General features: G+C 49.3%; 1 protein-coding gene and 1 long non-coding RNA gene across 6 annotated transcripts in view; one reads left to right on the top strand and one right to left on the bottom strand.

Annotated features, from left to right (window-relative positions):
- The window catches only part of WT1 (WT1 transcription factor), a 50,939-nt gene extending 39,931 nt beyond the window's left edge, over positions 1 to 11,008 (bottom strand). For all 4 annotated transcript variants that reach the window (XM_070428100.1, XM_070428101.1, XM_070428102.1 and 1 more), the window contains exons 1-3: positions 9,957 to 11,008; positions 4,320 to 4,442; positions 3,765 to 3,867 (exon numbers count right to left, since the gene is read on the bottom strand). In XM_070428100.1, coding sequence (XP_070284201.1) covers positions 3,765 to 3,867; positions 4,320 to 4,442; positions 9,957 to 10,398 — 668 coding nt within the window. In that variant the 5' untranslated portion in view covers positions 10,399 to 11,008. The remainder of the gene's footprint in view (positions 1 to 3,764; positions 3,868 to 4,319; positions 4,443 to 9,956) is intronic.
- Positions 10,439 to 22,698, top strand: part of LOC139018987 (uncharacterized) — a 45,271-nt gene continuing 33,011 nt past the window's right edge. The window contains exon 1 of one of the 2 annotated variants that reach the window (XR_011472963.1): positions 10,439 to 10,624. This is a non-coding gene — a long non-coding RNA (uncharacterized lncRNA). Of the gene's footprint in view, positions 10,625 to 11,006; positions 11,101 to 22,698 lie in introns of those variants that run through there. The other variant, XR_011472964.1, reaches the window with a different exon arrangement.

The raw sequence follows: 22,698 nt of genomic DNA, 5'->3' as shown, positions 1-22,698 counted from the left end.
GAAGAGGGGTGGGGAAGAAGCTGGGCAGGCTGCCTCAAAGGGTCAAGTGCAATGAAGCAAACAAAATAGGACAAGCCTTTCCCAGGAGGTCCCAGTTTTAGACAGAAAAGCACCACTGAATATCAAAAATCCAAAAGTTAAGTTATTAAGTGATTTCAGTTTAGTCCTATTTTCCATGCTTTTTCACACACTGTGTTCCCAAAGGCATTTAAATACCCTTCAAACATTTTTAAGGAGTAGAAAAGAAAAAAATGACATAACTGCAGTGATGTCGATGCACAGACCCAATTTTAAAATAACCCTACACCTGTCCATTCATCATTACTGCCAGGGAAGCACCTGATCATTTTTTTTCAATTAGACAAAACAAATCCAGTTTACTTCGTCTGATGAAGCTTATAAAACACTGATAGACATTTCTCCATAGTTAGTCTTGACATATCAGATATCATTACTCCAGATAATTTTTTAAAGCAATTTGTTTAAGTGACATGTAAGATGCCTATACATCTCTCTCTTCCCAAGCCATCCATCCAGAGAATTGAGGAAAAATAAAGATAAGCTACATGAGGCACCACCAGGGTGTTTCTGTGAAAAGTTACACTAAGGAAACACAGTGCTCCCCAGCTGGTGACAGCCCAAGGAGAAAGACCTCAACTCTTTCAAGAAGAATAGCCAAAAGAAACCCAACTCTTAGAAGGTACAGCCTCAGTTGCAGTAATAAAAACACTATCAATAACTATTTGACATTTATTAAGTGCTTACTGAATATCAATTAGGCAATGCTAAACCTCGAAGGCTTCTTTTCATGATACCTAATTATCATCTGATTAAGTACTTCAATACCTGGAGAGTCCCTTGATCAACATAGGTGGATGGAAATGAGGTACTGAAAACACCGTGAAATACCTGTTTACACAGCCACTTTAACATGGTATATGATTACATGTACTTCAGCTTGAAGTACCTGATCTTTGAAAGTGATTCAAAAAATAGTGACTTTAGGATGGATGGAGCCTCAAAGACTCAGATAGTACAAACTTCCAGGGGAGCAAGCTCTTTTCCTACTGGGGTCACAAATTCTTTTTTAGGAGATGTTACTGCTTAGGAAATTTTCTGCAATGGGAGAAAATGGTATTTTTGTGACATTCATATAAAAATGAGAAGCAAAACGTTGTAATTATGTAGGAAGAAAAAAAGGGGTAAGCAGATATTTCCCAAAGATGAACCTGACAAAATTGCTTTATAGAGTGGCCAATTACAAACTGGGTCTCAAAAATGTGAAATTTCATGTATAAAATGCAATTCAAGTGACTTTTCCTACATCTATAGTAATCACAAATTTAGCCCTAAGTCAAAATCCACCCCTAGGAACTCAGTTTGGAGAACTGCTATTCAAGAGAGTGTGATCACTTCATCCCTGACTCCTTTTCTTTCTGGATGGCTTAGTCCCTCGGGTGGCTCAGTCCCTTTGATGGGCCCCTTCCTAGTGTTCCACAAGGTGGGTTTATGCTTAAGAGAAAGGAGAATAAGAAATGTGAGTAAGGCCATGGCCTGGTAGCTCAGTTGGTTGGAGAACTGTCCCGAAGCACCAAGGTTGTGGGTTTGAACACTGGTCAGGGCACATACAAGAATCAACCAGTGAATGCATAAATAAGTGGAAAAACAAATTGATGTTTTTGTCTGTCTGTCTCTAAAATCAATCAGTAATTTTTTTTAAAAAAGAAAGAAATGTGTGTGAGCTGTGTGTCACCACTGAACCAGACTCCAATGGCCTCTCAACCCCCATCTCCCAGGTGGTATCCTGGCCCATCTAAACAGCACCCACTCAGCATCAAAGTCTTCCTCTCCACCTGGTTGAGGCACCAAGCAGGGATCAAGGAGAGAAGAGCAGGCCAATGGGGAGCCATTCCATCTGCTCCCCCAAAGGCTACTAGAACAATAGCAACATCACTCTGGCAATGGGCAGGAGCAGCTCCTCAAGAAGGAGGGGGAGGGCACCTCCACTCCAGCTTTGCTAAGGGAGGAGGATCACAATAGAGAATGGTTGGGGATTCTGCATCCATTCCAGTGACCAGACCCAGGGAGGGGAGGCAGAGATGCTGGGCTTGGAGAACACTGGGCCTGCAGTGCTGAAGAACAGAGCTGGGTTCCAGCTAGGAAGGGAGAAAAGGAGGGTGATGAGTTGTGACCTTTCTATCTCTGTCTGTGAAGGGGGGGCGGGGGGGGGGGAGGGAGGGAGAGGAGGAAAAAGAAAAAAAGTGATCTCAAATCCAAGATTCTATTAGATATGCTGAATTTTCCAATCAAAAGAAAAAGTTTCCAAAGCAGGCGCAGCTCAGGCGTACAGAAGTGGAAAGGGCTCGGGCCCTACTTCCCCGGGGCAGTAGAATCAGACCAGTACCGGGCTCAATTTCATGAGCGCGCCAGGCCTTTCGGAGGCGCCACTGCGGGGTGGGGAGCCAAGACTCCTTCCCCTCCTCCACCTGTGGGACTGAAGGTCCCCCAGGCGCGGCCATTCCCCCCACCCAATCTCCCAGGGCAGATGCTTTTCCTTCCTTCATTACCTCACTACCTCCTTCCCTTGACGTCAGCCCCGGGCCCAGGAGCGGAGGGGAGGGAGGATGGAGATGAGTTTGGGGGCCAGTCGGTATCAGGATCGCCGGAGCACCGGGGTGAGGGGTAGGGGTGGTATGTGAGGTAATGCGCGCCCAATCCGCGGGCTCCTAGGGCCGGGAGCGGCCAGTTCACTCCCCCCGCCCCACCTCCCCGCCTGGTGCAGGCTGGTGTGTGTGCACCAGTTACTAGGCAACCCTATCGGAGACGCGGGATGCTGGCCAAGTTCACCCAAAGTTGAAGAATAAATTTGGGGGAGAGTAGGTGGAGGGTGGAGCGAGAACCGAGAGAAGGCACAAGGGACAGGAAAAAAAGCTTCGAAGGGAAAGAAGCTGTCTTCCGCCTCCTGGGAACAGGAAGAAGGGCGGGCTCAGCACTCCGAGGCGACCCGACCGCAGTTCCCAACGCAGGCTGGAGTCCGGGCCCAGCGCGCAGCCCGGAGCTCCGAACAGCACCCACTAAGTGCGGCGGGCTCGCGGACCAGGGTGGGGAAGGCTGCTGCCCAGGGTAGGCGCCCGCCAAGTTGTCCCAGGGAAGGCTGGCGGGCGGCCATAAGGGGATTTGAGGAGTGAGAAGAACCACGTGGCAGTGGACTTCGTGTTTCATCTTTGGTCCTGAGGATGGTCTTCCCAGCAAAGAGCCCCTAGAAAAACAACCTTTCAAAGTGCCTCTCTTTCTTTTCCAATTCCAAACAGTAACCGCGCTCGTTCATATTCAGAATAAGAGCACGGCGCCCTAACCGGTTTGGCTCAGTGGATAGAGCGTCGGCCTGCGGACTCAAGGGTCCCAGGTTCGATTCCGGCCAACTGCTTGTACCTTGGTTGCAGGCACATACCCAGTGGGGGCGGGGGTGCAGGAGGCAGCTGATTGATGTTTCTCTCTCATCGATGTTTCTAACTCTCTATCCCTTTCCCTTCCTCTCTGTAAAAAAAATATATATATATATAAAATATATAAAAAATAAATAAAAATTAAAAAAATGAGAGCACGGAAACGAGGACACCTACTTCTCTCTACCGGAGCCTGGAGAGCTGCTTCAACTTGCTTTAAGTAGCTGGGTTGCCTCCCGAAGTCCGGGCCGCCCCGCATCCGACGTTCCCATGCCCTCGGCTCCCGGAACCCAGACGCGGCGCCCAGCGCCTCCTTACCTGCTGTAGGGCGTCCGCAGCAGCAGGGCCTGGCTGCCGGTGCAGCTGTCCGTGGGGGTGTGGCAGCCGTAGACTGGGGGCGGCACGGAGTACTGCTGCTCGCCTGCAGAGAGCGGGAAAGCAGAGTGAGCGCCCAGAGGTCTCCGGGGTTCGGGTGGCGGGCAGGGACTGGGGGAGAGAGCATCCTGAGCGGGGGTCCCAGGCTAAGCTGGGGGCAATGGAGCGTGGATGCTAGACGGGCCAAGACGGAGTGTCCAGACGTATGAGCCAAGCTTCCCACTTCCCACTCCCTTCAAAGCCACTGCCTAGTACACAGCAGACTCTCGGGACCTTCTTAGGCTTGGTTGAGTGGAGTCCCTAACATACCTGGGGGGTCGGAATCGATCTATTAAATTGAGATTAGGCTAATTATTTCTCAAAATCCCTTTACATGTCCTCTTCTCCCTTCCTAATGTGCTGTGGGTTGGAAATTCATTGGGGCGGGGGTGACGGGTCTGTCGGACAGGGTCGCCTGGAAGAAGGGGAGAAGGACCCACACCATCCCCGCCTGCTTACCCAGTGAGCCCTGCTGGCCCATGGGGTCCTCGTGCTTGAAGGAGTGATTGGGGAACTGCGCCGCGTGGTGGGACGGCGTGTGACCATAGTTGGGCGTCCCGTCGAAGGTGACTGTGCTGTATCCTGCGGGAGCGGCGGAGGGAAAGCACAGCGTCAAAAGGGAGACACGGTCCATGGGTCCGAACAGAACCGCTGCGGAGGAGCGCCCCGCCGCGCCTTGGGATCCCACCCGTCTCTAAGACTTTGGGCGGGAAGATGGGCCCAGGGCCCCGAGATGACCTTGGGACCGGGACCACTCTCTGCTCTATTCCAAGTAAAATTCGGATCTCCCCACCGTTTCCCAGTTTGTTTATGCCCTTGCCTTCCACCACGACTGCGGCTTCTGGACCGAACCTCCCGCAAGGAAGTATGAAAACCGCCAACCATTCGGCGAAGCAAGTTGCTCTCCCCCAAACCAGACACCGCTCTCGCGCAGGGGCAGCGCGGGCGAGCGAAATGAATCTGCTCGGCTGACCCCGCACTGACTCCGAGCCGTAAATCAGGGGCCGCACCAACTTTCATTAATTACTCGGAGGCAGTTAACGGCATGGGCTTTAAATGGGGAGAGTAATTGCCGAGTAATGGTATCTGTCTGAGGCCGAGCGGCCTGACACCATGACACCTAAGGCCCTGGGGAAAGCTAGCCCGGAGGAAAAGAAGGGGCCCTTCCAGTTGGGCCCGCAGGCCTTGACCCTGCCTCCTCCTCCTTCCCTTCTGCATGGACCCACCTCTGCTCAGGTGGGTCCGACTCTGACCACCACTGCGGGGGGCCAACTTCCTCGTTCGCAGGCCAGAAACCCTGTTTCTTTTAGTGTCCCTGACACTGTACCTCAACCTCACAACAGTGCACGAGTACTCTGCCTCAGTTTCCCTGCTAGGAAATTGAAGCTAACACCGCCCGTGTTCTTGCCCAACTCTCCAAAGGTAAGAATTAAAATAATTGTGGTGTCTCAGTTGGAAAACATAGCCTCCTTCTATGATTATTGTTTTTTAATTGCTTGAAAGATAGGCCCCAATCGCTTCTGGAAAAACTGTTGCCACCTCTAGGGAAAAAGTATCTATGGCTAAGAAAAGGATCAGTCCTTAGGCCCCCGAACCCAAAGGTAGGGGCCTCCTATGTCAGGACCAAGTGAGGAATGAGATTGGCCCAGACACTCCTATCTGCTCCCTGTAGGACCACCACCGGTCCAGTTCCCCCAACCCCAGCCACTGCACTGGGTCAAATGGTCCCCATTGTCCCACTCTTGTCCCAGGCATGATCCCTCTGCAACATGTGTCCCAGAAGATAAGTTGGACAGAGAAAGGAGGCCATTACCCCATCTTTGAAACACACCCCCCAAACGGAAACGGAGCTTCCAGGGGCCCACTCGGGAATGTGGTGTGTCAGAGTGGGAGGAAGGATTGGGGCAGGTCTTAATTACCAGATTGTACAGATCAGGCCAAGTCTCATACACCAACTGGCACCACGGGTCTACAACTTAAGAAGCCACCAGATTCTATAACTTGCGTGACCCCAGAGGCCTCCATTTCTCGCCTGCTAAGTGGACAAAGATAACCCCCGCCCGGTTAGCTGTCAGGCGTGGGTGAGCACGCTTGGGCTTCCAGGGCACTTCCTTTTGGGAGCGGAGGCCAGGCTCCGTTAGAGGCCCACCGCTCAGCTTACAAACGAAATTTGGCTCTGAGCAGTGAAGTTTGCAGAGGAAGGGCTGAATTTTGAAAGGAAAAAAAAATTTCTTTAAATAAAGGAGAAACCGAAGCGACAAAGAAATTGCCTCTTCGCGAACCCTTCTCCATTCCTGAGCCAGAGTAAGCAGTGGACTCAGGCACAGTGCTGTCCTCCGAGGCGGGCTCAGGGATGTAGATTAGCCGCAAGGGTCACGGGTTGCCTCCATACCCGGCGAGGCTCCTCCGGGCCCCTCCCAGACAGGACACGCACAAGCTGGTAGGCAGGAGCCGGCCTCCAACCCCCTTTATTTAATTCCCCCGGGAAGGGCGGTGGTGAAAGCTGGAGCCTAGGGGAGGGAGGGCTCTTTTAATTAGAAGCTTATCGGACGCGGGACTGATTAGAGCGCGTAGTCCTGAGGCCTTGCGCTGGATCTGGCGCGGGGAGCGCGGGGGCGAGGGAGACAGCTGTCGGCAAAAAGGGGCAGCGTGTTCAAAGGCTCCTTGTACTACTTCTAAGGACCCTAGAGGAAGACACTCCAGATTCCAAGGTAGCCCCTTTCCCACGGTTAGTCTTAGCCCGGAAGAGAGTGCAACCTTGACCGCGCCGAAAGGCAAGAATGCTCTGTGCCATCCTCCTCCGCCCTAGGCAGCGGAGGAGCCGGGTAACTACCAGGTCGGCCAGCGCCCCCACCCCACATCCCGGAGCTGAGGGGTGCAGTGGACGGCAGGCAGTCAGAAGGCTGATATTGATGAAGCTGCTGCAGGATGCGGGGAAATCTGTCCCACAACGAAACACCCTTTCTCCAGTGCGACCCAAGGAGGGTGCCCCTGACCCTTGGGCCAAGCTGGTCTCCCCAGTGACCCCTAGGGTGGCTGGTAATGCCAAGGCCTCTTCTTCTGCTATATTTTGGCGCTCCAGTGGGGCTTGAGGAATAGGCCTGACAAAATCTTTTTTTCCCTTCCCCAAACCCCACACTCAATCTGGGGCTACCCAAGTCCTCGCCCCACTTCTGCCCTGGCAAAACTCCCAACCCTCACGCACTAACTACAGTGGGTTCCACGCCCATCCAGCAGGACAGAGGAAATTCATGTCAACAGTGGGCCAAGATCCCTGGAAAAGTAGGTAGAAATAGCCTTGAATGGTCTGGATTTGAGTCCCAGCTCTGCCACAAACTGAGAACTCTTGCACAACTAATTCCTTAGTGTCTGCCATGATGAAGTGACCACTTGAGCTAAAACGGACCCAAAATTAATTACTTCGAACCCAAATTTCCTTATCCAAAAATAAGGACTCCTCCAATGTCAGGCTGTCAGGTTCTGGCAAAAATTGAGGCGCATGGTCTTAATATTCAATTTCCAGTGCCTGGCATTGGCATAGAGTAGGTGCTCAGTAAATGTTTGCTGAACTAATATTCAGAAGTAAGGTTAGGACATCAAGTAGAAATGTTTTTAAGAAATAGGAAAAGTATATTTAAGAAATAGACAAAAATGGGTGGAGAGGAGGTGAGAGGCTGCCAGCAATCGTCCTCTCTTGAGGACCATGGTTAGGCTGCCCTATTTGGGGACCGGGATCCAGGTCTTTACTCTTCTCCGTTGGAGTTTGGCCTGGGCCTGCTGATGGCCATTCCTACACTTTGGGGAAGGAACTGATGCCCTTGCTTCCCTCAGCCCAAACCTCTTACTAGGCCCTACATTCCTGGAAGAGCCACAGAAACCCCGGAATTCAAGAGAATAAATCCAGAATCTCCAGGCCTCAGGACCCACCCAGGGCCAACATCAGGGCTGAAGCTGGAACAGCTTCTGACATCTCACCCCAGCTCCCAGCTGCCAAATGAGTCCCAAGAGGTCAGCCAGTGCCCCATTTATGTTTTCACTGTAAGAGAAAAACCTAAGCCCAAGGACAGAACAGAGCTTATAGGCTGTGGTCCAGGTCTGGGGCCAACTCTCCACGGGGCTTTTCCTCAGGGTGGGAAGGGAGACCTCCTTCACCTTCTAGTCAGTGGTGTGTTCCCAAATATTTTCCTTTTGGCAGCTGGCCTAGTACCAAGGCTGTTGGCCTCCCCATCCCATGCTGAGTTGATGGGAGCCTGGGCAACAGACCTGCCCTGCAGAAGGCTGGACAAGGGCCCAAACAAAGCAACAGAGCCCAAATTCGAAAAATCCTCACAGTACCTAGATGGACTCAATGATCATGGTGCAATAGTATTTTGCTGTTGGGAGACTTAAATCAGTGGATTCTCAGGCTGCTCCACATAGCATACATCTACACAGGAACTCAACTCACATCACACACCTGCCTGCCAGTCTTGCCAAGAACAGACCAGTCAAGTTTTAGGTGGGCTGCTCTACCTTCTGTGTTTAGAACCCCTAGCCCAGGAAAAGTCAGGCTTCTGCACAGATCATCAGGCCAGACCTAATTCCCAGGTTGTCAATCTCAACTCCCTTCTTACAGATGGGGAAACAGACCTGTGGATTTGCCAAAGGTAACACTAGCCTGCTAAATAGAGGTGGCAAGCAGGCGGAGAACAGGAGCCTCTAAGAGGGACGCGGAGTTATTCCAACACCCTGTGAATCCAAAACACTAATTTCATTTCTGAAATAGCTGGAGTGGAGGACCCCTCAAGGGTCAAGGATCACAGATTCCCCTGAGGAAAAGAGGAGGTCTGTTTCACTTTCGCCAGGTGCTCCCCGCTGGGCTACTGAAGGAAGAGACCTCCTAGAGATAAGGACAGAGCCCTTCTTCTGCCTTGGGAGCCAGCACCTCCTGCAAACAGTACACACTCTGCTTCTAGCACCCCAGGCATTCCAGAAACATCCCAGCCTCTAAACCCAGCGGGAAATTTTGCTCCAGGAAAAGCATTCGCCATTGCGTTTGTAAAGTATTTCCTAAAATATCGAATCCACCCGAATTGGTTTAGGTTCTCAAACTGTGCAAAAATAACAAACAACAATTAAAGTAAATTTAGAAACCAAACTACAAGGGCCGGGCCCAACTGATTCAGCGCTGGTGGGGAGAAAGACGTGTGCGGGCGCCTGTGCGGGGCGAGAAAACTACCTTCTGTGCCCCTCGATGTACAATGACTGAAAACAGCAAGCAAACCTGGTCCTTGTTACAACCCTCAAGTCTTGCAAAAATCTCCCCTGGCTAAGCCCCGCGTTCATTGACTAAGAGGCCCCCGAATCCTGGGCCTCATCTCATTGCCTATGGTAGGACCCGGTTCCGCACAGCTCGGAATCGGACAAACGGGGTTTCCTAGCCCTGGAGCCCGCGTGGCCGCCACCTGAGCTGGAACCCAGGGGAGATCCGCTTCCATGCTAACAAGCATACGCGGGAGCCATACGCAGACAATGACGAAGTTCCAGGAAAGCCACCGGTTAGTTGCTAGTCCTTTCCCTTATTCAATCTCTAGCCCCATGACACCTATTGTGCGTCTGAAGTGCCAACTCCGTGTTAAGGACTAGAGCAATTCCTGGACATTTTGGTGCGGAGGAGGCACGCACCGAGTGCTCATCCAGGGCTGTCCCACTCTGGAATCCGGTCTAAATGTCTGAAAAGTCCAATGCCAGGTGACAGTTGGGTGGTGCCCGGAGCGACAAAACCTCTTCCGAGGCACAGCCAGAGGCTGCAGCCCCTTCCCACTCCCAAAGGGACTCGCAGCCCCGGAATCTTCAGGGGTCGTGGGGGCCCCAGATGACCTCCCGGCTCATGCGAACAGACTGCTTCCGAAGGATGTCAGGAGCCCAAACCGGCGCGAACTCCCTCTCCCGGACCTCTGCTCCCCCAGCCGCTGCTTCCGCTACCCTCAGAGTCGTTGGGGAGGCAGCTGGTAAGAGCTGGGGTCAGGGAAGGGGCTGGACAGAGGACTACCCGCGCTCGACGACAGCCCCCTCACCACCGCCCCAAGTGTAGGGGGCGCTCCCCGGCCTGCTTACCCTGGTTGCGAATCGCGGGCTGGCTCTCGAGGCAGCTGGGCAGGTAGGGCGCGTTGGGGAACATCCTGGCCTGGCCGGAGGACGCCTGGCTGGGCGGAGGAGGACCGAAGGGTCCGTAGCGACAGGCTCCAGCAGTGCCGGTGAACTGGCCGGAGAAGTGGACGGTGAAGGCGCTCAAGCACTGCTCTTCGTGCGGCTCCGCACCGCCCCAGCTCGGCTCCTGTTTGATGAAGGAGTGAGGCGGCGGCGGCGGGGGTGGTGGCGGAGCCGGCGGAGGGGCCGGACCGCCCAACGAACTGTATGCCGACGCGCCCGGGGGCGCAAAGTCCAGCACCGGTGCCCACTGCGCAGCGCCGCTCACGGGCAGGGCGCAGCCGCCGCCGCCACCGAGCGAAGGTACCGCTGGTAGCAGCGCGTTCAGGTCCCGCAAGTCGGAGCCCATTTGCGGCAGCTCTGCCCCGGACGCGCCGCGGCTCCTCCGGTCTTGCAGACTTTCGGTGCTGGACTCGGCCACGCCTAACTTGGCCCAGATGCCACCCTGGCCCCGGATCCCCAAATGCTCAGGCTGCTGAAGACACCCAGGTCCAGAGCGGAGCGTGTGCGAAGACGCCGGCTCCAGGACACACGTGGAAGCCGGCTCCGGTGGCAGGAGAAAGTCCAGGATCGCGGTGAGGAAGCGGCGGGGCCCCGGCTCCTGGGCTGCAGTCCCGGCTCTGGGTGGGTGGGTAGGTCGGTGGGTGAATGAGTGGGAGGGCGGGCGGGAAAGGGGGAGCCGACAGGCGGTCGGGTTTCGGAGAACCTCCGACAGGCGCTGCCTTGAACTCCTTATCCAAGCTGCCTGGCTGCCCCCAGCTTCCCAAAGCTCAAATAAGTGGGGCCGGCGGCTTGGGAGGAGGAGGAGCCAGGAGTCTCGGCCGCTCCATTCACACTGCAGTCCAAGCCGGTCCAGGCATCGCGCGCGACTCCTCGGGGGCGCCCTCGCAGTGAGGGTGGAGGGCGGGCTTGTGGGAGCGTTCCTCTCGGAGACACCCTCCTCTCCTACCTGCCCAGTCTCTCAGGAGGCCTGTGGGACACCCCACCCCCACCCTCCCCTTCTCGGCCTTCGCGAGTGTGGACGTCCCCGGGCACTGGCGAGTCCCTCCAGGTGAGCAGTGAATGTCCCCTCTGCAAATACGTGTGATGGGGGTAGGGATGGGGTTGTTCATCTAAGAGGGCGGGTTGGAGGGAGGGGCTGGGGGCTCCACGAGGGCGGGAACTTCTGGAAAGAGATGAGAACTTTCCGGGACTCCAAAGAGGCGGATTCTCTTGCTGCTCTAGCAGGAATCCGTCTCTCTCTCTCTTAGAGCCGGGCTGGAGAGGAGGCCATAATCTCGGGGAGGGGAGAGGGGAGGAACCCCTTGTGGGTTCCGGAGATCAGACTCAAGGGAAACGTGGATGTCCTGGAGGGGTTGCTTCAGTTTGTGATAAACGGGGGCATATTTTCAACGTCTGGTCATTGGTGACCTGATGAGGTTGCCGCGTACCTAAAATCGGTGTCAGCGGCTTGTAGCCTCCCTTTACAGTATGGAGTATATAATATGATGAATCCGGGAAAACAATGGCTAGTTTGGGAAGGAAGAAAACTCTTAAGGAAACGTCCAGAGCCTGCCTATATTCCTGCCGGAGATTCCTAGCGCCCAGTTTGGGGGTTGGGGTGAGGAATGAGCAGGGTTGGGGTGATGGGTTTCTGGAGCCGCTCCCGAAGAGCTCTGCTTTCCACATTCGCAATCAGTTAGGAGCCACCGGAGACCCACGGTCCAAGGCGGTGTTCGAACGTGGGGAGTTCTGAAAGTCTGGCATCGCCCAATCAGACTCCTCCCTCCACCTAGTCACTCTTTGGGAGGCCCTCACCTCAGAGCAGGTGTTTGAGATTTTGTTTCCAAATTGAGTCAACATCCGTGGGAAACTGACGCGAGGCAGGGAGAAGCGCAGGGAACCCTGGTTAGAGTGCGTTTCAGGGGCTCTTGGAAACGCTGGGGGTGGGGGGGGGGGGCTAGGAGGCAGCGGGGATGGCGCAGCCTGGGACAGACAGCAGCTCCCGGCAGGAAGCCGCGGGTTGCTGCCAGGCCTCTTACACCAGGCGGGTCGGAGATGGGCCCCGCAGCTTTCCATCCAATCTCACGTGAAGCGACAGTCAAGGCAGTAGGAGTTTTACGAAGAAACCGAACGTTTTAAAAGCCTGTGCATTTCTGACGCTTCAGCTTCAGTTAATTTGCACTGAGTAAACGAAGTAGCCACGGGTTCTGGCTGCGGACTCCAAGCGTATGCGGGCTCAGGACCTACACGCGGGGCACAATTCCCTCCTCTTGGGGTCGCTGGTCCTGGAGGCGCTGAGACCGTGAAGGCAAAGGTCGGGGACACGCGCCGCCCGCTTGCTCCCTGGCCACTATCGTGGTCGTGGACACCTCTCAGCCCTACCCTAGAGTCTGACTTTGGCTCTAGAGGCCAGCTTCTTCTCCGCACCACCCCCCCCCCACCCCGCCCTGTAGGCCCCCAACTTGCCTTCCAAAAGCCCCATCTCTTAGCCTGCCGGCCAGAGGGCATGTGTGTTTGGTCTTTTTGGCGGAGAAAGACCCGGCGAGACAAAAGTTCTGAGACCTAGTTGCCCCTAGAACGCATCAGACCTCTTTCTCAACCAACCCTCCCTCCCCCAAACACACACTTTTATTTCTACTTCGAAATCGTTTTTTCCTAACTAGGACTCACTCAAGCTCTACAAGGGAAGGTGAACCCTTTAAGAAAAGCCAGGAATTTCCATTTCCAAACGAAAAGGTCAAACATTGTTTCTCTTTTGTTCTCCTTTGCAACTTTGGGGGGGGGGGGGGGGGAGTATTTTGAAGAGGATAGCGTGTTTTTGAATCACAGGTAGGGCAAAGGCGCTTAACTCTCCGCCTTTACATTAAAAAAAAAAGTTTTGTCCAGGAATGGGGTGGGGTTGGGTGGGAGGAAAGGGGAGTTGAACCAATTGTGGTGTGATCTCATTTCAACCTTAGAATGCCACCTCGCCCGACCTCGTAGTCCCAAACGGTGAGGCCAAAAAAGTGCTGTGCGCGTCCGGAGTCAGAATGCCTTTGCCCATCCCCATGCCCAGGAGCCCAGGCACCTCAGGGCCAAAGCTGGGGAACCAGCAAACTATTGCGTTTGCAGGGTGCCCACGCTCTCCACTTCTCCCACCCCTGGGTAACGTTCTCTGCGGGAGCTGTGGTCACCCGGTGGCCGCGCCTGCCACGCTGCTGCCCTAGAGGCCCGGGGGGGGGGGGGGGGGGGGGTGGCAAATAGTCTGGCCCGGACGAAGGGCCACCTTGCGCTCTGCTGCACCTCCTGTGGGTCGAGGCTTGTCCGAGATCCCGGGGAAATAAGGGCTGCGAAGACCTAGTCGCTCCCTTCTCTCACCCACCTTTCCACGCCCATCAGCGAAGAGACCTGTGGCGCAGAGGATCTTGTTTGCACCACCGATTGGCAGAGATGTGAATTCAACTCCTTCCGCAGAGAAGGAAACTGAGGCCCAGACGGAAGGAGGAAAGGCAGCTGTAGAGAGCAATGGTTAAGAGCAAGGGATTGGTAGCCAGAGAATGGAATATCAGCTCTTGCAGGTAACCAACAGCTGTGTGACCCTAGACGATTTTCACAGCCTCTCTGAGCCTCAGTTTCCTAATTGGTCAAACGAGATAACTCGATGCTAGCGCCTAACCTCATGGGTCGTGAGGAGTAGACAGGAAGATAGTGTTGGCCTTGTACACAATAAACGTTACAATTTTTGTAACTTGTTCAAGGACACGTAGCAAGTTAGTGGCAAAGCAGAGCTGAAACCCAGGTCTCCCGACGTCCACAGGGACTTTACCCCCCACCATCCCCTCTGTCTCTCCAGAGTTAATGGTATGAGAATTTAAAAAAAAAAGAAAGAAAGAAAAGGAAGGCGTAGGGGAGAGAGGTGCCTGAAAAGTGCTTAATTATTGCAAGATCAAAAAATTGTGACCTAACAGGAGGGGGCGGTGAGGACTTATAAACCCTCCACTTTGACCCTGGAGCTGTCAACTGCGGCAGACCAAGCCCCGAGCCGAGCCTGCAACCGCGGTCCCAGGGACCAGGGAGTACTCTCGGGCTGCGCTCTGGGCGTCACCCCGCGCGGCTGCGGACAACTGAATAAACACCACGAAGCGCTGCGATCTGTCAAGGGCTGGGATCGCCTGCTTTATTGGCGCCTGGCGCAAGGGCCAGCGCCCAGAGTTCCACGCGCAGCATCAGCAGCCTGACCGCAAATCCTCTCTGCCCCGCCGACTCCAATTCAGGAATCTGCCTACCCCGGGCCGACGGGCAGGCTTTTAAAATGGCTGTTTTCCAAATCCAAGCTGGCGGTAGAAATCACACTAATTTAAATTGAAAACAAGAATAAGTAAGGGAGGGTCTTTTGTTATAGTCCACCCGCAGCTCCCCACCCTGCTTCCTCTGTTAATTTGAACAGTAATTCTATTTTATTTTCTTTTTTAAAATCAATTCCCCTATCGACATTTAAAATTCAATTCTCTGATCCAATTGGTTTGAGAGCTCTGGACCTGCACGCACGGCTGGGTGCGCAGTGCAAAATTCCCCTTCACCCCAGCTCACAGCGTACCCGTCTGTTCTGATACCACCGTAAGATGGTCCCCGAGCTCCCAGAGAGTCCCCAGTGAAAAGATTCAGCAGCGCTGCCTCTATTCTTATACCGTAAATCTTTTTAAATTCTGGAACTAATTATATAGAGGATATGTCTCAATTTGTTCTGCATTAATGCCACAGTGGGGATGGAGGCCAGGCCGTGGCCAGAGCAGATACTTAGGCCCATGAAATTGATGAACTGAGAGTTGCTTCCAGTCCTGAGCGCACCATCTGGAATTCCAGTCTGAGGTTACAATTAGAACTCCTGACCCCAGATTCAACTTTGCAAACAACGGGGGGAAAATAAGAAAAAGAAAAAACCAAGAGAAAAAAAACAAACCACCCAGCTTATTCTGCACCTGTAAAAAAAAATACCCACACAATCTTAAAATCTTTCCATCTTAGAAAACTCTTTCCAAGTATTTTTGTGTGTGTGTTTTTAACCTATAAAAGATAATGGAACATATTTTATAGACTGGATTTTATCTTATCCCCTTTCCCTCTCCCAACTGCACTCGATTTAATAGTTGTCAGTTTCTCCTTGGTGTTGGATTTAATTAAATAGGACCAAAATATTCTTCAGTAAATTAGTTTGCTGAATATTGTCACTTTTGTTATTCTGCCTTTGAGAAACAGCTCAATTACAGAAATCTATGTGGATCTAGGAACTTCTTTGACTGTTGCTTCATAATCAGAGATTTTATTTGTGTTGCAATTTTATTTGTGTTTTAAATTGGTTGGGCCAATTTCTTTCTTCTTTCTTTAGTAACACACTGCTTTATTTTCCTCTCACTTTGACCCCCTGAAGAAAACGAGGGACCCAGCAGTACCGGGGAATCTGTTAAATTTATTAGCATAAATGCTTAGACAAAACGAGATATAAATCATTTGGATGTATTAAGCCATAAAGTATCCCAATGAAGTCAGTCCCTCTGCAGGTCCTAGTATATAAAGGTTCATATAAAACAAGATATCAGTATTATCTTTCAACCTGAATATATGTTGTGAAAATACCCAAATGTTGAGTTAGGAATATGGGGGCAGTAGTAGGTCAGGAAGAGGAGATTCTTTTGAGCAGCCGGTTAGAATTGTGTTGCTTAAAAAGTATGACAGAAAGGGAAAGCTCGGCAGTGTGCATTTTAAATACAGTGTTCAGTAGACAACTTTTTAAAAAAAGATATACAGGATATATTTGATGGGAAGCAAAGGAATAAGGAAAGAAGAGATGAATTGAGAGCAAACAGCACTGCTTTCTGTAGAATGCATTTTTTTTCCAAAGGTCAATTTAGCTTAAAAAAAAATTACTCGGAAAAGGCACTGACTCTTCACGAAGATAACGGATGAGCCATTAGTGAAGAGCCACCTGGGCCTTCGTCTGCAAACCCGGATATGCAGCTGGCCTGCAGAAGGATGTGTATTCACTAGGGGTGGATGGGGAGAAGAGGGTTGGGGGAGAGAGGAAGGAGAGTTGCCAGAATTCCTAGCAGAGGTTTACCAAGACAAAAAGTTTAAGGAGCAAGGACTCACAAAGATCATAATCACATCTCTCCTTAAATCTTGGCAAATCAGGCATTCGTTGCCTTTTAGAAATGGTTGTTCTGAAGCTTTACAAAAAAAGCAAGGTGTCTACCACAGAAGGGGAAGAGTCCCTTCCTTTTTTCAGCAGCGCATCCTCATCTTTTAGGTGCTCTCCACTCATTCAGCATGCTCCAACTATTCACGCTTCCTATGTACCATGCACTGTGGCAGGGACTGGGAATATAGCAATAACAGGACGGGCTCTGCCCTGCCCTCAGAGCTTACATTTCAGTAGGAATGACAATTATAAGCAAAAAAGTCCGATACTTGTACATAGTGATAACCATTATAAAGGAACAAGGAGATCTGCTAGACCAGAGAATGAATGACTTTAAGGTAAGATGGGAATGGAAGCGACATATTGTCCTCACTTGTTACTGTCCTTTTATCTACGCTGCCACATTTTACTGTGTTTATTACTAAGTATCCCACCCTACCATCCAGACACTGGAAGGGTTTGAAGGATTTGGAATGCCAGGGCTGGGTAAATCTCTGCCTACAAGGTGGCTGAACTTTATGGAATCAGGAGGGCAGCTGTTTATATAGAGCTGGGTTACAATCACCACCATTAGCTGAGTGACTGTGAAAGTTACTTAACCTCTAAAAAACTCAATTTTCTCCTCAAGATAGAAATAACAACAGCATCTATTCAAGTTGTGAGAACCAGATGAGGTAAGGCATGTAATCACTTAGCCCGTTGGAGGAAGCACTCAATAAATGGTGGCTGTTATCTACACTGACATAGATTCCGTTTTTCTTTGCTTCTAATTAATTGATGAGTTCTAGATTTAGTGTAGATCTTGGTGTGAGTTAAGAAAAGGTAGCAATCTTTGTTCTGGATAAGGAAGAAGGGCAGAAAGAGAAGTCCTTTACCAAGGAGTTTGACCTTAAGCAAGATTGTTGCCACCTTGAAGTAAATGGAAATCATTTTGTCCTAGACCTAGGCCCTGAAACAGGAAACGTGACATTGCTTCAAAATCAAGCTTGGATTCTTTCCTTTTCGTGCAGACTACATGGGTTAACTTCATCTTGAAAATTTAGGATGGCATTCTTTCTCACAGTCGCATTTCAGGTGTGCAGCCTGGTCCAGAATAAAAGAGTCCTGGCCTAGGTATAAGAACACCTGTACTCCCATACACCAAAAGGTTGCAGGCTCGATTCCCAAATGGGGTGCATACAGGAGATAACTGATCAATCTCTCTCTCTCTCTCTCTCTCTCTCTCAAAAACATATCCTCAGGTGAAGATTGAAAAACAGCACTTGGGCTCACTCAGATCCTATGTCTGCTAGTGATCATGGCTTTGGGGAAATAACTTGAGCTGATTTTTTAGTTCCCTTATCTATAAAATGAAGATAGTAAAAATGAAATAAAGCATACAGGGACTTGAGAACTGTAAAGGGCTAGGCAATGCAGCGAACCACCGGATGATCTGTAACATGGGAACGAACCATGGAAAGGAATACTACTGGGAGTAGCTGGTGTACATGGCTTGCTCTCATGTGTCTTCATTTGTAAAGTGGACATAGTGCCCTTCGCATAGGGCTGTTGTGAGACTTAAATGACATATGTAAACTTTCGGAACAGTGCCTGCCATATAGTGTATGCTATCTGGGTGTTGTTACTCTTTCCCTTCTCTGGCCATGTTCCTGGGCCCAGAGCCGAGCCTGTGTTTCACACTGATAGTTTTTGACTCTGGAAGTACAGAATAGTACAAACAGCAGGGCACAGGGATCAGATGGCTGCGGTTAAAGTTCTCTGCTGTTGATTTTCTGTGTGACTTTGGGTAACTTCTGTACTTTCTCTGAGCTTTAATTTTCATCACTGTAAAACGAAGCTAATGATACCTTCACCTCAGTGAGTTATTTGGAGAACAAATTAACACATGTAAGTGCCTATATGGTGCCTGGATGTAGTCAGAAATTATCAAATGGTAGTTACTAAATTTTGATCTATCTATTCAGAGACTATTAACTGACTTCAAACAAAACAAAAAAAAAAGAGATCAGCCATCAAGAACTTGAATATGAACATGCACAAAAGCAAATTCCCATCTTCTTTTAAACTCACTGATACCACTTTCGTGTATGAAAAACTTTGCCATCAAGGCACTGACAACGAGTTTTCTTTTTTACTATGAGCCCTGTAGATTACAAGTTAGAGTCCCATTTATTTCCACTGACTTTCTTTGCAAAATATCCAGCGTGTATCAAGGACTTTGGTAATCCCATGTTTTTCAAAATAAGCAGGAAACTGTTTTCGGCCAATGGAGAGAAAAAAACAGTTTGACTCTCTTCCTGGAGTTGCCACATAGCATTTATTAATAGCTTTGTAAACAGGCTTGAACATAGTATCAGCTAGCTGCTCAAGATATTACAAAAGTTTATGAGAAGTTGCTTAGGAAAAACAAGATAGAGCCATTAGAAATCTGATACTGGTCAATAGTGCGTTTATTCCAAGTCTCCATAAATCACAAACAAATGAAACTTCTATTGTGATCACTGTTCCAGATCTAAAGGATCCCCCTTGCCCCGCCCCTTGGGTAGAAATTAAATACATTTAAGAAAGCCCAAGATTTTTTTTTCTCTACAGATACAGAGGCTAATTACAAAATTTCCCAAGAGATAATATATATATGAAACTTTAATCAACAGATGTGACACACAATAAAGGAGAAACACATAACTTTGATTCTTTAGTTAGGACACATGTTTATCTTTAATTATCTCCACCCTGGGAATGGAATGACTGTTGTTGTCTGTTATATTTATTTCTACAGTGACACCACATTTTGATTTTGCCCAAGACAGTCTCAGTTTAAGCTGTTGTCCCAGCTTAATTATTAATTGCTCTTCTTTTATTCTCAAAAGTGTCCTAATAAACCTGATGGCAAATGATAAGGACTCCACTTGCTTAAAATTTTATTTTTTAAAAAGACAGATTTAAGAAAGCCGTTAGGGCAAAGGTAAAAGAAGTGAAGATAGTGAGAAGAGGAAAAGATTGGGTTACTATTAGAAATTAAAGAATGAGGATAGTTACTGTAATTGAGCATAAAACTTAGTTCTGAGCTGCCTGACAGCCACGTCAAAAAGGGAAAATAAAACTAGTTACAGATCTCTCATTATGCAATAGAAGGAAAACAAAACAGATTTTCGTAAGAGACAAACTTTTCTAGTACTAAAGAGGAACCTATCGCACTGGTTTTCCTATAAGGGTCATTAGATGCTGGTTAGTGACAAAAATATTTCAAAAGATACAGAGACGTTCTCTGATGGTTTCTCATTTCAACCCAACAGTACAGCATTAAAATCACAGCTCTGTAAAGATTTTTTCTAGGAGGCGGGAGGCAATAATCTAGACCCTTTTCATAGTTTCCTGGGGGTCCAACCTGATTCAAATTAGCATAATGTGTTGATTTTCAGAAACTCGCAACTGATAATTTTGAAAACATATTTTATTTATTAATCACCAAGTAACTTTGAACATGTACCAAAACAAAACACTGCTAAGAACCTGGCCTTTGTTCTCCAGAACCTGTGATCCAATTTGAAGAGAGCCCTAGGGCAGTGGCTCTTAACCATAGGCTCCGCCCCCCCCCAGTCCCCACACCAGCACCCCACCTCCCGCCTCCCCCTCTCCCCGCCTGGGACATCTGGAAATGTCTAGCAAAGTCTGTGATTGTTACAACTCGATGTGGGTAGGAAGGGTGGATGCTACTGGCTTCTAGTGGGTAGAGACCAGGGATGCTGCTAAACATTGTTAATGTATAGGGCAGTCCCCCTACAGCAAAGAGGAGCCTTTGAGTTAGATTCCCCAACCCCACCCTGTGGAGCTGGAGATTGTGTCTTCCGCAGGCTCAAAAAATGGTGGTGCCCTGGATGGGTGGCTCAGTTGGTTGGAGCATTGTCCTGTCAACATTATTTTATTCTTTCCAAAATGTTGTGGGTTTGATTCCCAGTCATGGCACATACCTAGGTTGCAAGTCGATTCTCAGTCAGGTCGGGTACAGGAAGCAACAGATCAGTGTTTCCCTCTCACATCTATGTTTCTGTCTTCCTTCCTCTCTCTAAAAGTCAATAAAAATATATCTTCTGGGAAGGATCTTTTTTTTAAAAAAAGAAAAAAGATGGGAATAGAAATAGGCAGGTGAGAAGAGGCAAGGCATGTTGTAGGGAATGCAGTCCAGAAAGGGAACTGTGTGTATAAACTAACTTAGCTAGAAAAGAGGAATAATCCATATAGAGCAGTAAGAGAAAAAAACCAAATGCAAATTTAGAGCAAGCAGTTTCTGCTCGGATGTTATGCTCCAAGATCCTTAAATATTGCTAGCGTGTCTGTGTGTGTGTGTGTGTGTGTGTGTGTTAACCACACAAATCAAAGGCAGCATAAACTTTTATGCTCACAAAGATCATCTCTTGAATACTGGCTTGTGGGGTATAGATGGATAGGCACATATTTTGCTTCCTCTCCCCCACATCATTTTTCACCACTTACATAGTAGAGATTCCTTGGAACTCAGTTTTATATCACATTAAATTTAAAAAATGTGTGCGTACGTAAAAATACAACCTATCAAGGCACAGAAAATTCTGAACCACTGCTGTAATTAATAGGACATTGTAGGAATCACCATTAAGAAATATTATTCTGACCTAGTTCACCATGTCATGCTGCAGATTGTCCTTTTCGTGAATCATGGAACGCCTTGTGAGAAAGGACTACAAAGCTGGGTCCCTTGACATTAGCCATCTTACCCCTCAAAGTTCAGCCAGGAGTGGGACAAAACCCTTCTCACCATGTTGACATGTTTACTTCTGGCGCAGGAAAATATTGCTGCTGCCCGACTGGCTTTCCAGTCCCTTCGCACTCCACTCCACTGCCTGGAGACATTATTTTATTCTCTCCTTTGATGCTTCACAAATAAATTAGCACGATCCACTAAACTCTGCCAACATATATGTGTTACTGGAGAAATCTGAGATGCTGAAAAATGATTGTAATTTATTGGGTCCCAATACTTTCTTCTTAAGGACCAGATAAATAGCATGGGCTAGTTTATATACCTGACATATTTATTGCAGCATTCCCGCTGAGCACTTCCCATTGTCATGTGTTCTCACACGTTGTTTTCACAAATTGTGTTTTGAAAGAAATTCAGGCCAGAGAAACAAGATGTTATCTTTTGGAAAGGATGAGACCACGCTAATGGAAGAGGATAATCCACTCAGAGGGTTGGAAAGCCAATGTGCTCCGGCGGGTGTGATAAATCCACAGGATCCGAATCCAGGATTTTGCACTGGGACCTTGAAGTCAGTAGGAACGATTTAGTTGTGTTCCAAATAAACACAATGCATCATTATTATTGGATAAGCATGAACATCTGTTAGGTCAGTTTTGCCCTATTTCCTTAAGGCAACTGGACTCACTGAGCACAGTTATCATTCTGTCTATCACAAATGGATCTAAGATGGGTGGGTAATGCCAAAGCTGCTCCTTGATCATCTCTGTGTTTGAAAAACAGATTTTAAAAAGAAGAAAAAAATCCACCTGCTCATCTCAGATGGGTCGCATGCGTGGAGAGCCCCAGGGAGGCAGCACTTCCCTTCTGAATTACATCAACAGAACCATGTTCAAAAGATGAGCATATTTGAGATAGCGGGTCTTCTTCATTTTTAAAGAAATGTTGTACATGCTCTAAGTAATTATTTGGGGAGAGAGGAATCTAAATATTACTAACCAAGAAGTTATTCATCACCCCCTTTTTCTAACTCAATATGGTGCCTCCCCAGGTATCACTCAGTTCACATGGGATCCATAAGATAATCTCTCTCCAGGTTGAGTCAGCGGTTTGCAGCAGGTTACAGCTGCAAGGGGCTTTAAAGAGCATCTATTCCACCCTCGTTTTCCAGTTGAGACATTAGATGAGTTGCCCATGACTACACAGCTAGTTAGTGACAGTTTTCTCAGAGGCCAGACCTGTGGGAGGCAAGAACCATTTTTCTGTAACAGCCTGCACTTACGGAGTACCTATGACAGGCCCAGTAACCAAACTGGGGATACAAAGTCCATGCTCTCAACTTGCTCAGAGTCTGGCTATGCTATAGGACTTGGTCACATTCAAAGCAGGATGTGGAAGTCCTGCTATAAAAAGTATCCTTGTAACAAACTTCATTTACACCAGGTCCAAGAATTTGCCTCAGTTCCTCTCAGTGGTAGTCAGAGAGATGAAATCCATTAAGTTTCACTGAGAAGGCCTCTGTGGGTCTGTAATTAGCTAATTGCAATATGGTTAAAATTAGGAAAGCATCATTCTATGTTACAGAGGCCCGACATGTAGAGATACCTAGCATGCTGACAGCACCTTTTTGTTGGAATTAATCAATGATTTCTCAGTAAAGGTTTAGCAACAAGGAGACCCCCGAGGGGGAGCTCTTCTGGTTTGGAATTAAAGTGACTGGCTGACGGAACCCAAAAGCACAATAAGCCTTTAGA

The sequence above is a fragment of the Myotis yumanensis genome, unplaced genomic scaffold, assembly GCF_028538775.1.
Source record: "Myotis yumanensis isolate MYYU_CA2020_CCGP unplaced genomic scaffold, mMyoYum1.0.hap1 SCAF_10, whole genome shotgun sequence".
Classification (NCBI taxonomy): Eukaryota; Metazoa; Chordata; class Mammalia; order Chiroptera; family Vespertilionidae; genus Myotis; species Myotis yumanensis.
This window is presented reverse-complemented; position numbering and strand designations above follow the sequence as displayed.